General features: G+C 28.7%; 1 protein-coding gene across 2 annotated transcripts; it reads left to right on the top strand.

The window, feature by feature from the left end:
* The first annotated feature begins 11,952 nt into the window (after positions 1 to 11,952).
* Positions 11,953 to 20,187, top strand: LOC100818229 (ultraviolet-B receptor UVR8). 2 transcript variants are annotated; one of them, XM_041014980.1, is made up of 13 exons: positions 11,994 to 12,071; positions 12,243 to 12,427; positions 12,805 to 12,991; positions 13,884 to 14,030; positions 14,808 to 14,889; positions 16,673 to 16,828; positions 17,114 to 17,287; positions 17,627 to 17,698; positions 17,973 to 18,044; positions 18,186 to 18,304; positions 19,142 to 19,227; positions 19,375 to 19,427; positions 19,847 to 20,187. In XM_041014980.1, exons 2-13 carry the CDS (start codon positions 12,337 to 12,339, stop codon positions 19,931 to 19,933), a joined length of 1,326 nt encoding a protein of 441 aa, XP_040870914.1. In that variant the 5' UTR covers positions 11,994 to 12,071; positions 12,243 to 12,336; the 3' UTR covers positions 19,934 to 20,187. The 2 variants fall into 2 exon arrangements, with proteins under 2 accessions (XP_003523212.2, XP_040870914.1); XM_003523164.5 differs by having other exon boundaries at positions 11,953 to 12,427.
* Positions 20,188 to 20,413: the final 226 nt, after the last annotated feature.

The raw sequence follows: 20,413 nt of genomic DNA, 5'->3' as shown, positions 1-20,413 counted from the left end.
GTTTGAGCCCCTCTTACACAATTGGAAATGCATTTTTGTTGCGTATGTCAATCAATAGAATTGCATTTTCAGAAATCATAAAATCCAAAAACAAAATATGGGTGGGAATAACAAAGCCCAAAGTTGAATCGGCGTTTCCTTATTCTTTCGTTAAAGCCCAATTCTTTTATTTTTGAGAATTACTATTTTCAACTTTGGTTTGCTATTCTTACTCCACACGTGCTTTAAAAGAAATCTCTAAAATTCTCGTTTAACATTTTCATTGTACAAATACGTAAGGGATTTTTTTTAATCCAAACAAGTAATTTGTTTTGCTATTCTTTTAATCCAAAAAAAAAAAAATCTCCAAAAAACTTGAAAGTGTTTAAATTTCAATGCACTATAGAAACTAAACATTTAAAATATTAAAATTTTAACCTATTTAAATAGTTATCGAAAGACTTTTTTTTTGTTACATAACTTAACGCTGGTAAAGGACTAAAGGTACCTGCTATACTATAACGTGCTGAATATATATATATATATATATATATATATATATATATATATATATATATATATATATATATATATATATATATATATATATATATATATATATATATTGGTTGATCCACTACCTTTTGAGGTTATTCTTAATAAGTTCTCCATTTCCATTTGCAGTAACAAATCATTATTTTCTTAATAATTACTCTTTTTTAAAATAATGTCTTAGAAGCTTTTTTTATACTAATTATAGAAACTTTATCAAACTCCAGCCTATTAGTACTTGGTCTGCACAATATAGTGTTGCTAGCTCCCCAAGAAAGTTATTTCATAAAAAAATGAGTCAAACTAAATATGTACCATGCAATATGCATGGAACAAGTTTATATACATGAAATAGCTAATCATTAATTTTATTGGATTAATGCCAATTATATACAGTGAAATTATTTTGGTTTATTTAATTATTGATTTTTTGATTGATGACTAAATCATTTTACTGTATCCGGAATTCATCTTTGTACTTTGCTAAATTCCAAACCCCTTTTCTTTTCAACATTGTTCTTTTATTAAGTAAGAGTGTGGATAATATTCTTCTCCTAGTCCCACAAGAACGGGAATAATAAGATTGTCCCAGGGAATCAATGCCTACAATATTAGAGGCATAGACATGATGGGAAATGGGAACTATACATTAGGCTGTAGTTTGTTTGTTTTTTCTTTTTTCATTTTCTCAGCACCAAAAAAATGAATTAATAAAATAACAGTACTCATCTTTATACAAATAATAAAAATTTTGCAAAAGATAAAAGCTACTATTACTATCTAATTTTTTTAAAATTCCATTTTGTAAAGGTTTCTTAAGTAGTTTTATTTTTTTTTTTATGCTGGGGAAAGAAAGGTTGCTCAAGTATTTGAGAAAGCGCGGGCTTGAATATAAGGGCATTCATTTAGTTATATTTCTATTAAATTTAAAAGAAAAAAAACTGCAATTCAAAATTTAGTAATTTAATTTTTTACTCGCACTAAACCATCCATAATTATATCTTTTACGCACACAAGAATTAAATATATATTGATGTGCGCATTTTAAATACTCAAGAATTGGGGTTAATAAGTTTTGAATCACACATATTTTTTTAAACTTATTTATAATTAGGAGTTAGGGGTGATTTAGCCTAAAAATATTGAGCAAATTACGTTTCTCTCCTCTAAGAGATATAAATATTACATTCTTATAGTGAAATATATAACGTAGTTCATTTAAATTAATGTTATTGCAAGTTAAGAGTTGAATCTCCTGGTTCCTAGAGTGGAGGACACAACGTGAGAGGTTAGTTTCATAGAGAAGTGAACACCTTCCTCTCCCAACAATGGATGGATAACAAGTTGTTGCAACCACAATCCACCATGCATGGCCTGGTGAGCTTAGATGCTTGGACTATCACTTTAAGAAAAAGAGATCGACAACTTTGATTCTTATGATAATTGTCTAATGACAACATCCATAAAGAATTGGGTTCAAGTCTGGTATACACACAAAAATAGTGAAGTAAACTATACTTTCATCCAATTAGATATGAAAATATTTTATTTAGTATATTTAAGGTTTAATTATACAATTCATCTTTTATAATAATTAAAAATTTAATTGGATCCTTTAATTATTAAAAAAGTCAACCAAGTTTTTCAATTATTTAAAATAGTTTAATTGAGTTCGTTAATTATTAAATGTTTAATTATAGCCTCTAATTAATTAAAAATATTATAATTACACTTTTTTCTATCAATTCCGTTAGTTTGATTGATAAAAGTAAGATTAATATAATCAACTTAAAATAAGAATTTTTTACATCAATTATCAATGATACCCATGCAAAAATGAAGTTCTTGTTAAGATTTATTGTTGATGTAAATAAATATTTTTATATTTGTTGTTAATACAATCAATGTAGAAATATTTTTTTACATAATTTCTGTGATAAAACTAACAAAGTTGACGAAAATGATATGATTGTAATGTTTTTAAACAATTGAAGAACCTAATTCAATTTGTAATAATTGAAGAACCCAATTCAAATGTTTTAAATAATTGAAACACCTGATTGAACTTTTAATAATTTAGGGACTCAATTAAACTTTTAATTATAGTTAAGGATGAGTTATATAATTAAGTAAATATTTAACTTAGTTAACAGTACTCTTAAAAAATATTCTTTCAAATATTTTAATTTATCAGGTTATTCTTCCATCATTCGATGTCCTAACCTTGTTTCCTATTCACTCCAACATTATTTATCTTCAAAAGGGATAATAAACAAAGTAAATATTTTAAATGTCTAACAAAGCTTGTTATAAGTATTATATAAAAAAGTTAGAAATGACATTCAACAAAAAAAATTATGACCAAAATTATTTTATGAAAATCAAATAATTCAATAACATGCATTTGTTGAAAAAAAGATGCACATATATGTTAAATAATGTCAAATTTTTATTATTTTTTTATAGAAAAATATAATACTGAAATTGTGGTGTATTTTAATCTATTAAAAGAGAAAGGTGTATATCTTGAAAAAAAAAAGAAAAATGTAATATTTAAGTCTCTCAAGGTAGAATAGTGTAAAAGATATTTTAATCATAAATTTTTTTAATGAAAATTTAAAAATAAATATATTTACATCTGTAAAGGGATATATATATATATATATATATATATATATATATATATATATATATATATATATATATAAAATCAAAATATCATATATTTGAATCTGTCAAAGAAAGAAAGTGCACATTTCAATATAAGCGTAAAGAGTAGTGTGGTACTCACATCTAAAATATAAAAGGAGTGTCATTTAATAAAATAAATAAATAAGTCTTTGGTGCTCCACAATATGATTGTTAATGGTAATGGAATATACCACACAGATATTTTTTGCAGGAATAGTGTTTTTATCTATCACCAAACATTGAAAACAAATAGCTGCCTAGGTGTTATATTCTGCACAATATTAATTGGCAATATACACATCCGATAGTTACGTACACTCTACAGACCTTGTGACTGTTGCCTTCTGTTCATCATAAATGTATAGTGTGTTCGAATTTAGAAATCTTTAATCAACCAATCATCTGTGAGTTTATGTGAAGACTAAAGAGGATTGAACTAAATAATTTCTCCTTACACTGAATCAATTCAATTATCATCTTATAAACTTTGTCCTTACATAAAAAAGAAAATTCTAAATTCAAGTGGCATTTGGTAAATTTAAACATCGCATTGAATATATTATGGTACTTATGGATCTGTCTATTTCGCTGGGTTCGTGATTGTGAAATTGTTTCTTTTTCTCTGTGTAACTGTAAAGACGATTGTGAAGTATTTTTTCTGTTACTGATAATGAGGTTTTTGTCGGTACTTGAGTCTATTCGAAGAAAACGAAAACAAGTCGTATAGTACCTCCAAGAAACGTTTAATTAATTCTTTTTTGGTGGATAGAAACATTTGATTAATGAGTATCAGCTATATGATTTAGAAAAAAAAATGGGTTAGTTTTATTTTTAGAAATTGTGTTCATTATTTCCATGGGAACAATTCGAAGATCGACTAAAAGAAATTAATCTATACTTATTTATAACATAATAATATAAGTACTATAACAATTCGAGACTATCAACATGTGAGCAACTTGGAAAATAGGAGCCATAATCATACAGAACTTGGGTGTATTACGAACTCCATTAGTCTTAGTTTAAAATTTAAATAATCTTCAAAATGTTTCAGTGTGTTTAGTCAGGAGACAAACAAATTAATTAGGTCACTCGTACATTTGTTAGTAAGAGTATCACCATTGTATCCTATTCATGTTTGATTCCATTTTTACTAGTATTTCTGTTTTTTGGTTATGAATAGAATGCCATAATTTTTTTGGATAAAAAAAATAGGATAAACATATTTTTGATATAAAAAATGTTAAAAATATTTTAAAAAATCATTTGAAAACATCGAAAGAAGGATACAAACTTTCTTTTGAAAATTACTACAAAGAAATTAAAATGCATATAAATAAAAGAATGAATTAAATGCAAACAAAGAATTCAAAAAACATAATTTTAATCACTTTCATTTTAAAATAAAAAATTACAATGATGAAATAAAACTTGCAAACTTTTCCCTCTTAATTACGTTACACAAAACAAAACTTTAGTCAGTCAAACTCGAATCAACAACTTATTTAATTTGTTTGGCTCTTTAATTATTTTTTATTCATTCGTTGAATTACTGCAAAAAGTAAAACCACAACTGTTGAAAGAAATTTTAAATTCTTTGTTTAATTCATTAATTGGCATGTTGTCTTTTTTGAAGAAAAAATTATTGATGTAACGGATGACATAACACCCACGCGCAAAAATATTATTTTGTTTTTTTTGCAGTAAAAAAAATATTTTATATAATATATTAAATTATACTTTCGTGATCACTTTTTTTTAGAATTAGGTTAACCACGAAGGAATTAATGAATTTGATTCATTAACTATATTAATTATATATAAAGTTGTCACATAAATTAAAAAAAATGTTTTTAACATAATTTAATTAAATCAGTTAATTTTTTTTATTAATTTATGTCTCTTGACTTTTTATGTTTTCAACCTTTTAAATTCTATTTTCTATTTTTTATATTTTGTAATCTTATATAAATTAATAACCTTTCTAAAATGTTTTCTTCTATTTTTCAACTAATTTACAGAATTAGTAATTTTGAATTAATAAGACAGTAATTGTTAGGAAGTCTCATATATAAATTTATAATTTTATCAACATTATAAATTAAAAATTCTCTATAATTATATAAGATAATTGAGACAATTTAGTAAAAGCATGAACGTATTATTGTTTGTTTGTTTTTTCTTGTAATATAAATATAATTTCATTTTTATTTTTGTAATTTCATTCAAAACTTTGACATCATATCATCAATAAAAAAACGTTGAAATTTTCTTTGGTAGCTAATTTTTGTACTTCCTTTTACACGACAATGATTGGTTCTAAAAATGTTTAAATTATCCTTAACTTCATTCATAATAGGATTCTCAATGATACTTGCTACAATTATTTTAAAAAATAATACATCTCAACGCTCATCATTTTGACGAGGGTAATAATCCAACAAATGATCGATATTTATTTATTGAGGATAACCAAAATTATTAATCATTTTCTCAATCTTTTTTAAAAGATGCTCTATTAAATTCATTAAGATTGTTTCACTCCCGAATGAATTTTGCAAGTCGACAATAATTTGTAATTGTCTTTTATTAAACATTTATCATTTAAGTTGAGAATGTAAGATCGATAATATTTAAACCATTGTTTTTTTAATCAAATTATCCAAATTCATAACATTTAATATTTTATAATATATAAAATATCTTGCAACAGTGTTTCTTCTTATTATCCCATCGTCATATTGTTGAATTTTTGTACCATGTTAGGTGGGGAAAAAACAACTCAACATTTCGGAGCCCTTCAATATTTATTGTATGAGCAGGACAATTATTTACTACCAGCAAAATTCTTCTACCAATCTACCATGCATTTTTTGGTTCAGCCAATGAATATATACTTCAAAAATCATGCTACTCAACTATGCTCTTTTGTTGGCACGGTAGGTATTTTGACAATTCAATGGTTTATGATGACATTTTTTTTTTTGAAAGGGTGATAATGTATGGACACTTTTTTCTTTTTCTTTCTACAATATATGAAACATGAAAGAATGATAAATATATGGACACTTCTTATTTTACCACATTATATCACATTATGAAATTTTAAATTCTTTGTTTAATTCATTAATTGGCATGTTGTCTTTTTGAAGAAAAAATTATTGATGTAACGGATGACATAACACCCACGCGCAAAATATTATTTTGTTTTTTTTGCAGTAAAAAAAATATTTTATATAATATATTAAATTATACTTCGTGATCACTTTTTTTTAGAATTAGGTTAACCACGAAGGAATTAATGAATTTGATTCATTAACTATATTAATTATATATAAAGTTGTCACATAAATTAAAAAAAATGTTTTTTAACATAATTTAATTAAATCAGTTAATTTTTTTTATTAATTTATGTCTCTTGACTTTTTATGTTTTCAACCTTTTAAATTCTATTTTCTATTTTTTATATTTTGTAATCTTATATAAATTAATAACCTTTCTAAAATGTTTTTCTTCTATTTTTCAACTAATTTACAGAATTAGTAATTTTGAATTAATAAGACAGTAATTGTTAGGAAGTCTCATATATAAATTTATAATTTATCAACATTATAAATTAAAAATTCTCTATAATTATATAAGATAATTGAGACAATTTAGTAAAAGCATGAACGTATTATTGTTTGTTTGTTTTTCTTGTAATATAAATATAATTTCATTTTTATTTTTGTAATTTCATTCAAAACTTTGACATCATATCATCAATAAAAAAACGTTGAAATTTTCTTTGGTAGCTAATTTTGTACTTCCTTTTACACGACAATGATTGGTTCTAAAAATGTTAAATTATCCTTAACTTCATTCATAATAGGATTCTCAATGATACTTGCTACAATTATTTTTAAAAAATAATACATCTCAACGCTCATCATTTTGACGAGGGTAATAATCCAACAAATGATCGATATTTATTTATGAGGATAACCAAAATTATTAATCATTTTCTCAATCTTTTTTAAAAGATGCTCTATTAAATTCATTAAGATTGTTTCACTCCCGAATGAATTTTGCAATGTCGACAATAATTTGTAATTGTCTTTTATTAAACATTTATCATTTAAGTTGAGAATGTAAGATCGATAATATTTAAACCATTGTTTTTTTAATCAAATTATCCAAATTCATAACATTTAATATTTTATAATATATAAAATATCTTGCAACAGTGTTTCTTCTTATTATCCCATCGTCATATTGTTGAATTTTTGTACCATGTTAGGTGGGGAAAAAACAACTCAACATTTCGGAGCCCTTCAATATTTATTGTATGAGCAGGACAATTATTTACTACCAGCAAAATTCTTCTACCAATCTACCATGCATTTTTTGGTTCAGCCAATGAATATATACTTCAAAAATCATGCTACTCAACTATGCTCTTTTGTTGGCACGGTAGGTATTTTGACAATTCAATGGTTTATGATGACATTTTTTTTTTTGAAAGGGTGATAATGTATGGACACTTTTTTCTTTTTCTTTCTACAATATATGAAACATGAAAGAATGATAAATATATGGACACTTCTTATTTTACCACATTATATCACATTATATTTACACTTTTTCTTTTCTTTTCTCCCCTCTTTTTTCAAGGTACCAAATAGGATGAGATCTTCATGTATCTTTATTCTTTTTGAAATAACAAGGTTTTAATTTGTATATACTGTCAATATTCTTCAATGTGTTTGGGATGACGTTTTTAACATATGCCCTAATTTTTCATGTTCAAATTCCAGTACGTATGCCCAAAATTTTGACGTTCAAATTCTGAAAAAACACAAAAGCTATGTAAAAGAGCTTTTAATTGATGCAAATAGAAGTATGAACGCGTATCTACTTGTCTATTTTTCTTTTCCTTTTAAGGATTCCAATTATTTCTCGAGGTTTTACCACCCTCTCCAAAATGATAAAATGACTCCAATAGACGTGTTGGTTTGAATTTCCACTGATGCTTTCTTTTTTTTAGGATAGTTTAATAGTTTCATAGTTGATTCAGTCAATGAAAAACTTGTTTTAAAATTAATTTATTTTTAAAACATACAAATTTCTATATTTATTTTAAAATTTCAATAAGTTAAGATATTAATAAATCTTAAATTAAACTATGACTAAACTATTTCTATTTAAACATATAAAAAATGCTTACTTTAAAATGACATTATCTTAACTTAATATTGAAACCACTTGCGAGTTTTTTAAAACAAAGATTTAAAAATATATAAAAATCATATATTTTCAGAGACTTTATGAAAACCAAAAATTAATTTTGTTTGATTGTAATTATGAAAAATAGTTGTTATTTTCAAAGTTAGATACAATTTTAGTTTTTTTTACTTGAATTTTAGTTTTTTTAAAATACTAAATAAAACTGGTTTTTCAGAATTTTTTTTAAATAAAAAACATGTTTAAAATAATTTCTTAAATAAAAAATCATTTTAATATAAAAAATAACTTGTTATGGTGATCAATTGAAAAAAAAAAACTAAATCCAAGAACCATCTCTTGAGTCTTTCTCTCCTGAAAAAAGAAGAAGAAGAAAAAAAAAAAACTCTCTTAGGGTGTGTTTGGATAGAAAATTTTAACTGAGGAAAATAATTTATCAGAGAATTTGAATTTTTGTAATTTAGAATTTATTGTTTGGATGTTTTTTATGAAGAATTTAAAATTTTAGAATTTTAAAACAGAATTTTAAACAACTAAAATTCTGGAATTTCAATTTCCTTCTAAAAGGTGAGAAATTAAAATTCTCTTATTACCGTCTTTTTGAAGGAACACCGTGTGAGCTCTTAACGGTGTGAGCACAGAGAAACATGTATAACTAGCACACCAATCATATTTTTTTTTTCATTCATTTTTTTCATCTTCATAATTTTAAATTTTTTATCCAAACACAAAATTTTAAAAATAAAAGAATTTCAATTAAAATATTTAAAATTCTTAGAATTTAAAATTTTTCATAATTTTAAATTTCTTCCTCCAAACATTATCTTAAGTCTTTCTGATTAGTTACAATTAACATGAATCTTAAATCTTTCTGACTAGTGGCAATTAACATGAAGTCAGGAACGATATTTTGCTTTGTCAAAGATTATGAGGATCATATGCATGGTCACTCAAATATAATTCAACAATGGTTCAATTCAAATTGGGTTACATGCACACCCAAACTTACTTTGTTCTTTGAAGTTAGAAGTAATTATTAAACTCCAAAGAAAATAGAAACATTCGCAAAAGACTTAATCTTAGAATTTAGTCACATAACTAAAAGATGAAACCACAATGGGACTTTCATGTAATGAAATTGATATGGAGATACTAATTAAAACTCCCATGAATGTTAATAACAAGTACAGTTTAAAAATAGTAATGAAACCAGTTTATTATCCTTTTAGTTCTTAAATTTTTTAGAAATTCTATTTTTAGTTTTTAAATTTTTATTTATTTATTTTTAAATTTCACTTTTTTTTATATTTTTAGTCACTTAATTTTTCATCTTTATTTTTAGTCCTTCAAAAGGATTAAAAGTAGGGATGGAAAAAAGATTAAAGAATTAAAAATAAAAATGGAAAAAAATTAAGGAATTAAAAACTAAAAAGATAATTTATAGCTTCCTTCTTTTTGAGTTATTAGAAATATTTATTTTTATAGGGAGTGAGATTTGAGTTAGAGAAAAAGTCCAATTTTCATTATATTTGAGTTCTATAACTGTTGTAATTAATTATTGCTTTAATAGATCTAGTAAGCGTTACAAAAGTATGTAATAATATATTCTGCAAATAGTATATTGAAGATTTGAAGGTGGGAAGGTCTAATGTTAGTGGTGTCTTCACGATTAATAATAAACCGGCGAAATAAAATGAAAGCGAAATAAAATAAAAATTTTCAATTAAAGTTGATGGTAAAAGTGTGAGTTATATCTTATTTTACTGTATATTTTTTTTTTCAGATTTCTTTCACTGCTAAAGAATGGAATCTTAAAATTTAAAATTTGAATGGAGAAGAAAATGAGAGAAATTGTTTTTAATTTTTTTTTATCTTTACCATTCAACTTTTTTTTTCCTTTTATTTTTTCTTTGTTTCGAACCAAACAATAAAAAATATATTATTATCCGTGTTTTTTGCTTTTTTAATTTTCTTTTTTTTTAATCCAAATATACCATTAATGCCTTGAATCAAATCCTGTACGATGTTCTCAGGAGAAAATGTTTTACAATTTAAAATGATACCCTATAACTATATCACCAATAAAACGAGAACCAGGTGCACAATATTATTCATATTTATCCAATTTTTTTATAACTTATTCATATACCCAATAAAACGAATAACATGAGCAAAATATCATTTAACCTTTGTTTGGAATAGCTAAAATAGAGAGATATGATTCTCCATCGAAGAAAAGAAAATGTTTAATTATCGAGTGCTATGATTTCTGTTAAAATATAAAGGGAAAATGATTTATGTGAAAAAATTTCCTTCTCAAATTCAAAAAAAAAAAGCAAAAGAATGAACATACCTTTATTATTTTTGCTAATAGTCTTGAAGCCAAGTTATATATATATATATATATATATATATTCAGTAGTAGGGGGTTCAAGTGGATTGTCTTGAAATGGCGAACCCACTCAAGTTAACCTGATCTTAATTGAGTCAGAATGAATTTATTAAATAATTAAAAAAAATATTTCCGTAATTCTTAACAATTTTTTTTTGAAAATCAGTAATTTAATATTATTTCATTGTTTTTTTAATTCTTTTAAGCAAACAATTCAGTATTCGTTACTTCTTAATTTTTAGAAGTCAGTAATTAATGTTGATTGCTTCATTATTTTACGACTTATTATTAGTATTCAATAAGATTATTAAAATTGTTTCACAACTCATAATTATTAGATTAACTCACTCTCCAAAACAAATAAACTGTTGTAACTTGCGAGTGTACAAAAGTGATAATTTAGGTTTTTTTTATACTTTTTTATTACTTACATTCTCAATTCTCTTGCATATTAACATAAAAAAATATATAATTACTATATTTTGTTATATATTTATTATGTAGTCAGCTTGTGTTGAATTTGATTAGATTTGAAACTCACGATCCCGTATTTAATCCAATTTCAATTGGATGCAATAATAATAAAACAACAGCTACAATAATTTAATAAGATTGGATTGAGTTAGACAAGTCGTGAATTGAATGTAATTGGCTTCCTTATGTACTAATAATTTTTGAATTAAAAAACACTTTTAACACACTTTCTATGCACACATTTTATCATGGACAAAAATTTATTAAAACTATAAAAGTTAAAAAAGAAAAATCTTGTTAATTACTTTTTTAATTCAAAAATAATTATCATTCTGAATTATTTTACACAGATCAAGAAAAAAAACAATAAATAAACAAGAGAGAATAATAATTTTATAAAATTAACATCATATCATCATTAATTTATTTATAAATTCTATTAGAAGAAATATAAGTGTAAAATTTAATATTATATTAAAAAATTAAAATGATAATTATCATGAGGTGAATTTTTTTCTTTTGCCCAAAAATTACAATGGTTGAGAGAAATTAACAGAAAAACCTAAAAAAAAATTGAAATTGTCTAATAAATTATAAGGAGTATTAGAAAATGTGTAAGGTTTTAGTTGGTGAGAAATATAGAAAAGAAAAGGCAGGAAGGGGATAGGACTTAGGAAAGAGTAGGAGTGGTGACCACACACAAAGACAAGACTGATAAGCGAAGATGGTTGGCGGTGCTGGCAGGCACAGTCTCACACGGGTCCCACCCCACATTCACATTCAATGCCGTTTTTTTTTGCTTTCTTCTTAATTATTCTGTTCCATTTCCATCATGGATTCACTGCTCCTTTCTTGTGTTGTCTCTTTAATGATTTTTAAAATTAAATATTATTATAATTATTATGAAATGTTATTTTGATGGACAATACAGGATAAGATGCGAAAAAACAACAGAGAAATCAAATTCTTTCATCATCAATGATATAAACTCCTTGCTCCTCTTGACTCATTCATTCACTCCCAATATGATGGAATTGGAAGCCACCGCCGCTACTTCCCCACCTTCTCGCGTTCTCCTCATCTCCGCAGGTGCCAGCCACACCGTTGCCCTTCTCTGTAAGCCCTCTCCCTCTCCTTCAACTTTTAATAACAATTAATAATTAGCATAAAGACTTTAATTAATGGATCTTCCTAACAGGTGTCTTAACCAACTTAAAAGGATCAAGTATTTATTTTAGTAGATTATAATATAGCGTAAAAAAATCATGGACAACAATTTTTTTTGCCTTCCCATAAAGATATTTCTGCTTTTTTAAGTTCCTTAACCAATATCATGCATTAGTTAACGTTTGTCTTAATTAATTTCCATATTTTGTTATAACAATCTTACGATTGCAATCTATGATTGGATAAAATCTCGAGTGAAATGAAATTCCTTGTTCAGTTTGGTTTTTTTGACTTTGTGTGTGTGAATTGGTTTTGATCCTCTGCAGCTGGGAATGTTGTGTGTTCGTGGGGTCGCGGAGAGGACGGACAGTTAGGCCATGGTGACACCGATGATAGGCCCTTACCCACGCAGCTCAGTGCATTGGATGCCCAACACATTGATTCTATTGCCTGTGGAGCTGATCATACCCTTGCGTATTCCGAATCACGCAATGAACTCTATAGTTGGGGATGGTATGCAATTCTTCATCCTTTTCACTTGGTTCTCTTTAATAATCACTTTTTACTCAGAAAGAAATTCACCCTCTGTTGCTTCTCTGTCCTGTTTTATAATGGGATCAAGCTAGTTTATGGATCCTTATAGTATTAGTTTCAGCTTCAAATAGTAGTACTACTTTTTGTGATACTCAGGCCTTTTATCTTTAATGATTATTAATTACCATAAGAATAAGAATGTCAGTTGACTCACTTCATTCTTTCAACATATATATATATATATACACACACATACACACTGACATTGTAAAATCTGTCATCTAATCACAAATCACCATTTGAATTATTTTAAGATAATTATTTTAAAAGTCAACAAACTTAACATACATAATGAGTTGTGATTGGATGACTGTGTAAAACTTTTTACACTGTCAGTGCATAATCTTTTTTCTCTTAAAATATTACACCTAGTTGTGAGTTGTAGCTGTCTCCCATAAAGTTATTCTTTTGAAAGAGATGGATTTTATTTTAAAATTATAGTAAATGTCCAGTGTCCTTCTTAATTGTATCTCTGCACTTGTGACTAGTTTTCTCTCAGCACAAGGGGCTGCCACCTTTTTTATTTTATGTTTTTGGTAAGCTTATTATTAGAAGACAATTTTGTCAAGTTTAAGCAGTCTCTTTTTACTCAATGATTTTCCATATGAGAGAGGAGTTCAACTCAGGTTTGGGTGACAAGTGACAACGAGAGACTGGACCTTGAATGATATTTCATCTTGTTATTTTAATCACCCTTCAACTTGTGGAAAAAAAAATGTTCTCATACATAATAGTGTTTCGGTATATGGTTAGTAGTGGTTACCTTTGGCATTCTTTGATTCTCAAGCGCATCACATTCTGATTTTTCCAGGGGTGATTTTGGAAGGTTGGGTCATGGCAATTCTAGTGATTTGCTCATTCCTCAGCCTATTATAGCATTGCAAGGTCTAAGGATAAAGCAAATTGCCTGTGGGGATAGCCACTGTTTGGCAGTTACCATGGAAGGCGAGGTTCAGAGGTTTGTACTTCTCGACCAAATTTTTATCATTCTTTGTTCTGATATTTTTTTTATCCATATACTAATTACTATTCCTGCATCAATAAAGGTTGTGAATATGTAGTGCAGTTTTGTAAAGCAGGCTGATTCTTAGGTCTGATATTTTTAATTTCATTCCTTTATCTTCTCAGTTTACTGAAAGAAGAGTTGAATAGAATATTTGACACTGGAATAGAAAGAAGTTGGTTTCAGTTATAGCCCATTTGATTTAGGGAACAGTCTCTTATTATACAATTCCTATGCAAACACTACCTTTATGGATTAGAGGCTTGTTTGGTGAAACAACTTAATTAATGATTTATTTATATTTAAGTTGTTTTAATAATTGAAGAGAATAGGGTTAAACTGTTTTTATAATTTATCTTGGAGAGCTTATTGAAATAAGCTAAAAACAACTTATGGACATATCATGAATTATTTTCATAAGCTCTTCCAAACAGACCTTAGATCTGCTACCTTGAACATGGTACATGTGTCTGGTGTTAGTGCTGTAGCTTGAACTATCACTTGTTTTCTACCTGCTAAACTCACTGTTTAGTTGACATTCCTTTTTAAAAGGTATAAATACATATAGAAATCCTTGTTTTATTCTGTGAGGCCGAAGAGAAGTTTTCTGTTTGTTGTTTGCAAACTAAACCCTTGATGTGTTAGCCACCACTTATCGGGTTCATCATAAAATTGGTTATTTTATTATCACTTCCTCTGACCTTTGTGTTTTTTTTTCTTCTCTAATTGAAGTTGGGGGAGGAATCAAAATGGTCAACTTGGACTTGGCAACACAGAGGATTCTCTTGTGCCACAAAAGATTCAAGCGTTTAAGGTACCCGTTTCAAAGACATTCATCAAGGTTATCTGTGATAAATAAAACTCTATGAACCAGTTATCAAGAGTCAATACACAATGTTAAGTTACTTTTACCATATATTTAACTACTCATCTACCCTCTTCATGAATCAATTTAAAGAAAAGGATGCATTGTCTCTACATCTAATGGGACTCAGGACAGAAGAATAAGAAAGCCAACAGAAGCATGACAAAGCAGTTAGATTAGTTAAATGGAATAAGACAATTAAAACTTTTAGGCGGTCAGATGATTGAGAGTGATAGGAGCAGGGGTGTAGCTTAAATGGGGGGAAGGGAAGAAGAGAGGGGATTGAAAGTTGTTAATATTTGGGAAACCCTTTGTTGAAGGGGGAAACACTTGGAAGGAAAATTCTCTCCTTTTTCTTTCTGTCATTCAACAATGTTTTCAACACTATTATTTCTTTTCCTCTCTATCTCCTGATTCTCTTTCTTGTTGATCTGTAACACTACACCCTCTATCTATATATTCTTATCCTGCCCCCTTTTAAGAACTTTATTGGTGAATGCTGGTTCTTGTCATGTTTATTATTAACATATATTGGATTCTGTAGTTTTCTTTAATAGGTAGGTTAATAAAAACTGAAGAAAATAGTAATATTTATCAAACAATGTATTCCAATGCTCCAGCATTGGCAGAATTTGCCCAAAGCTTCCTCCCAATTCTTCCTTACCTTTCTCTCCATCACTGCCTCTGTATAACATTTCCCCTCTCTTTCTCACCGTGCCAGAATCATACCCTCAATTCATCATTTGCCACATATCCTTCCTATTATGATCCCCATTCTCTTTGCTAACCAATTTCCCACCATATATCATTTAATGCAAATCCTTAATTTTTGTATTGCCTCTTGTGCCTTCATTGTTGGCATTATGCTCAAATTTTCTTTTTTCCAGAGCCCATCCATTTCTTTTTTTCTCTCATCTGAACTCCTTCCATGCGACACGTGTATTTACCTTGTAAAAGCTTTGTATATTCATATTACTTTATTATTGTTGTCCACATTTCTTGACTGCACTGCAGATCTACTTTTCTTGAGCCCTTATAAATTCCCCTTTCCCCCATTCTTTAATGAATACTTTCACATTCACATTCACTAGAAAACCTAGTAATGTTAGTCTTTTGCACAAGATTCCTGAATCATTAGCATTCATCATTCTTCTTTTTGCCAAGGATCAAGCACCTAGGTTTGACTTTTTCACCTGAGAACTCTTCTATTTATGTTGGGTGTCCTCTCACAAGGCTCATTCAGTACACAGCCTTCATTACCTTCCAATCAATCTTGCTTGAGTTGCTTGTCTTTCCTTCCTTCCTGACTGTCTGGGTCCACTAATTATTTCTACATTTGTTAGACCCCTTAAAGAAATCACACTCAAAACAATATTCAACTTCATAGGGTTGTAGCATTTTTTATGTTTGCATCTCCTACTTCGCTAGGCTTGTTTTTGTTCTTTTTCTTTTGACTGTGAATCTTGAAACTGAATTGTAGAGAATTTAACCAATCAATCTTCTGATCTTCTGGAAAAACGTCAGTAACAGTTTTCCATTTCACAACCATCCCCTACTTTAAACAAATGGAAGAGAAAAACAACTAAGAACAACAGCAACAAACAAAAATAGCAATACTCTGGCTATGAAATTAATAGTAACATTATATTATTTATTTATTAAACAAAAAAATTTAATGTATCGAAGAATTATTCCATTAACTATTGGGCACATGTAATTTTTTATATTGTAGGGAGTTCCTATCAAAATGGTTGCTGCAGGTGCAGAACACAGTGTAGCTATTACTGAAAATGGAGAACTGTATGGATGGGGTTGGGGCCGATATGGAAATTTGGGGTTGGGAGATAGAAATGATCGCTGGAATCCTGAGAAAGTTTCTTCTGTTGATGTATGTCCTTAAACTGGTATCATCTTACCTTTCCTGATTAGACTCTGATTATATAAGGAACATACGTGATTTGGTATTGTTTGATTTCTGAAAAAAGTTTTCTTGATGATAAATGGAAGAAGCAGCATTTCCAGGTGTTAACTTTTGTGATGACTGCCAATCTGTCAAGAAAATGTTGTTAAAATTCATGTGTGATTGGTGTACATGCATAGTAATGGATGGAGAACTTTTGATTTTTGCTCTCCCTCCTCCCCTTGCCTAATTCTTGCTTGTTTAATGTTGCAGTGTGACAAGATGGTCATGGTTGCTTGTGGTTGGCGGCATACAATTTCTGTTTCATCTTCTGGTGGCATATACACATACGGGTGGAGCAAATATGGCCAGCTAGGACATGGAAATTTTGAGGATTCTCTTGTGCCTCAGAAGCTTCAAGCCTTGAGTGATAAGTTAATCTCTCAGGTAGTCCTTTAATTTTATGCTGAGTTGGTGTCTAGCTAGCAATTTCTTGTATTATTTGGATGCATTGGCATTTCGCTTTTCTCTGATTGTTTAGTGGGTTGTATCTTCCTCCTGTCCCATTTTTTGAATATTGGATTTTTTCTGATAGGGGAAGGACTGGAAATACTTCTCATGTTAGGGTTCCACCATATGTGTCGTGTGTTGTTAAAGACAAGCAAAAATTGGTTCAACAAAATCTTGTCCTACCCTAAAACCTTGCACACTGGGTGCAACAATATATTTGGTGTTAGATATATAGTTGTTTTGTTTGTCTGTTAACTTGGCTTGGACTTCCTTCAGGTATCAGGTGGTTGGAGGCATAGTATGGCACTCACGTCTACTGGACTACTATTTGGATGGGGTTGGAATAAGGTTAGCAGTAATTTTTTATTCTCCCATGTTCATGTGACATGTTGTTATGTTGTATTATAACATAAAATACTTGTTGATTTATGAACACAACAGAGGATAACGTTAGGTGATTGGTAAAAGAATGCACATTCATGTGTGCAGAGAACTAAATATATTCTACTTCATATAAAAAAAAAATTGGTATTAAGACTTTATTCTCTTTCTGTACAATCACAAGTCTTTTACTATTGACATGTGTTTGGAAAATTCTTACCTATTTTGCCTTCAATTGTAGTTTGGACAGGTTGGAGTCGGTGACAATCTTGATCACTGCTCTCCTGTGCAAGTGAAGTTCCCCCAAGATCAGGTATTTGAATAATACTCTTCTTCCCTTTCTTTCTTTCATTTGGAAAGTTTCAACTTTTCATCTTACAGTCAATGTCTATCTTTGAACAATCCACTAACTATTCTATTGTTATTTCTGCACACTTTTTGTATGACATGGCAGAGAGTAGTTCAGATCTCATGTGGGTGGAGGCACACAATTGCTGTAACTGAAAAGGAAAATGTATTTTCTTGGGGAAGAGGCACAAATGGGCAACTTGGGCATGGGGATACCATTGACCGGTAATTACATCTACAACCTGAATACATTTGTCTGAACTTTTAGGCATGCATTCATCTTTCACCTAATTGCTTTCTCTTCCATATGTTTGCTGAAGGCACATAGGAAATATTCTTACTTTGGTCATAAAAAGTATCTTTAAAGGGAGAAACAATTTTTTTGTTTGTAGCGTTAACTTTTTTTGGGGTTATGACAGCAGAGGTTTGAACCTGTGGCATGCAAACCACTCAATCTTATTACCAGCCGCCTCCTTGTGGTTGTTAATTGTCCTAACCAATTGCTTCAAACAAGACCTTTAATTTGAAACAAATTGATTATTTTATTGAAATTTTTAAAGTCACTCTATAAGTCAATTGGGAGTAGAATCTGATATCATCATGGTAATGGCTACAGTTATTGATATGTTAGAATTTGGGTTAATGATCTTGGTCATGGAAGTTATTATGATTGATGTATTGGGTGTGCAATGACACCCGTGAAGTGGATGGTTAAATTCTGAGTTGAGGTTCAGAAAGCAAAAACTAACTCGTATAGTGCAACTGTACATGTTATCATTGTCAACTATTAGAATAGAGCTTAGTATTATTCATTTGTTGCACCATCTTGGTGCCCTATTATTTTATATTAGATTATTTCCTTTCAATTATGGAAGTTTGCATATAGCTTTCTGTGTCTTCTATTCACCCTGGAAAGAAAAGTTATTTTTTGTGGTAGTTATGACCATGTCCATTTAAGAAGTTATATCGCTAATCTAATTTATTAACTAGAAATGTAGTTTTGGGTAATGGATGCATTTCATTACATATCTTTAGCTCATTGTGTGATTCTGGGATTTGTAGGAATTCTCCAAAGATTATTGAGGCATTGAGTGTGGATGGATCTGCTGGGCCGCACATAGAATCCTCAAACACTGATCTATTGTCAGGTGGTTTGTTCTGCTCATCAGTAGTATTGTTTCTTTGTTATGCATTTCATTACACTGATCTATTGCTAGTGTAATTTTGATTTTTATCTTTTTATATTTTTATACAATTTGGCATCATGCTAGCTCTTTTGTTTATCCCTTAAACAGGGAAAAGTGGCGTCTCCTTATCTGAGAGATATGCAGTTGTGCCGGACGAAACTGTAAGTGTCCCGTCGTAATATAACATTATTCGTTAATACTGGATTGAAAGGTGACTTGTACATTTTACAATTACTATGGATATTTACTCATGGTTTAAGAAAGCCTAGAAAGAAAATGGTAATTTCAGCCTGCGAGGAATATGAGTGATTTAGGAGTAGACATGGACACATGGTTCTTTTTGACTTGGTATGAGGAGTAACTCTGTCATGCGCTTAGTGTCTATAGGTACATCTAATCAAATTGTCAGATGCATTAAAATACTAGTCTGTTGAATATGTGCTAGATTTATTCTTATATTTCAAATGTGTCTACATTATAAGCATTGTGTTCATGCAGGAAGTGCTTTCAGATGAGAGCTATGCATTTCTTATGAAAATTAAAAAAGCTTATTATGTCACTAATATGTATGATTTGGCAGGTCTCAGGACAAACTGCTAGTTCAAGCAGTGGAGATAGGCTTGAAATTAGTGTCCCAGAAAGTGATGTCAAACGGCTCCGTGTTTGATGTGCCAAATTTCCGTTAGACGATAATGATGCATACTATGTCTCTGCCTCATCAGTTCATTGGAGCCACCCAGATTCTACTAGTAATTTGGCTTTCCACATAGTAGTAAATGTAAATTGTAGTCATATGAGAAATAACAGCAACGTATTCTTTAATACACTTTTTTTAGCATACTTTTCACTCTTGGCTAAAATTTGTTGAGACTCAGGAAATTACGAGTGATACTTGTTAAATAAAAATCGAGACCCATGTCATTTTTGAGTCCTAACAAATTTTAGTTAGTAATAGTGTCATAAAAAGTATATCAAAAAATATGTCCTAGCGTTTGCGGTGGCCAAATGGATAGTATGAGAAACATTGCATATGATCTCCTTATTCCGTGTATTATCAATCAATATGGATAAATTTAGCATATCCTGTTTTTTTTATTTTTTATTTCAGGTTAATTTATGATCTGCGTTTTTACTTGTCCTTGTTCAT

Source organism: Glycine max, chromosome 4 (assembly GCF_000004515.6).
Source record: "Glycine max cultivar Williams 82 chromosome 4, Glycine_max_v4.0, whole genome shotgun sequence".
Taxonomy (NCBI): Eukaryota; Viridiplantae; Streptophyta; class Magnoliopsida; order Fabales; family Fabaceae; genus Glycine; species Glycine max.
Note: the sequence above shows the minus strand (reverse complement) of the source record. Positions and strands in the feature narration are given on the sequence as shown.

Bases quoted from the DNA above. Each gene is read 5' to 3' on its own strand.
- LOC100818229 (XM_003523164.5), top strand. From the start codon at position 12,214: ATGAAATGTTATTTTGATGGACAATACAGGATAAGATGCGAAAAAACA. The intron at 12,428-12,804 runs GTAAGCCCTCTC...GATCCTCTGCAG, and splicing joins CCACACCGTTGCCCTTCTCT to CTGGGAATGTTGTGTGTTCG. The intron at 12,992-13,883 runs GTATGCAATTCT...TGATTTTTCCAG, and splicing joins GAACTCTATAGTTGGGGATG to GGGTGATTTTGGAAGGTTGG.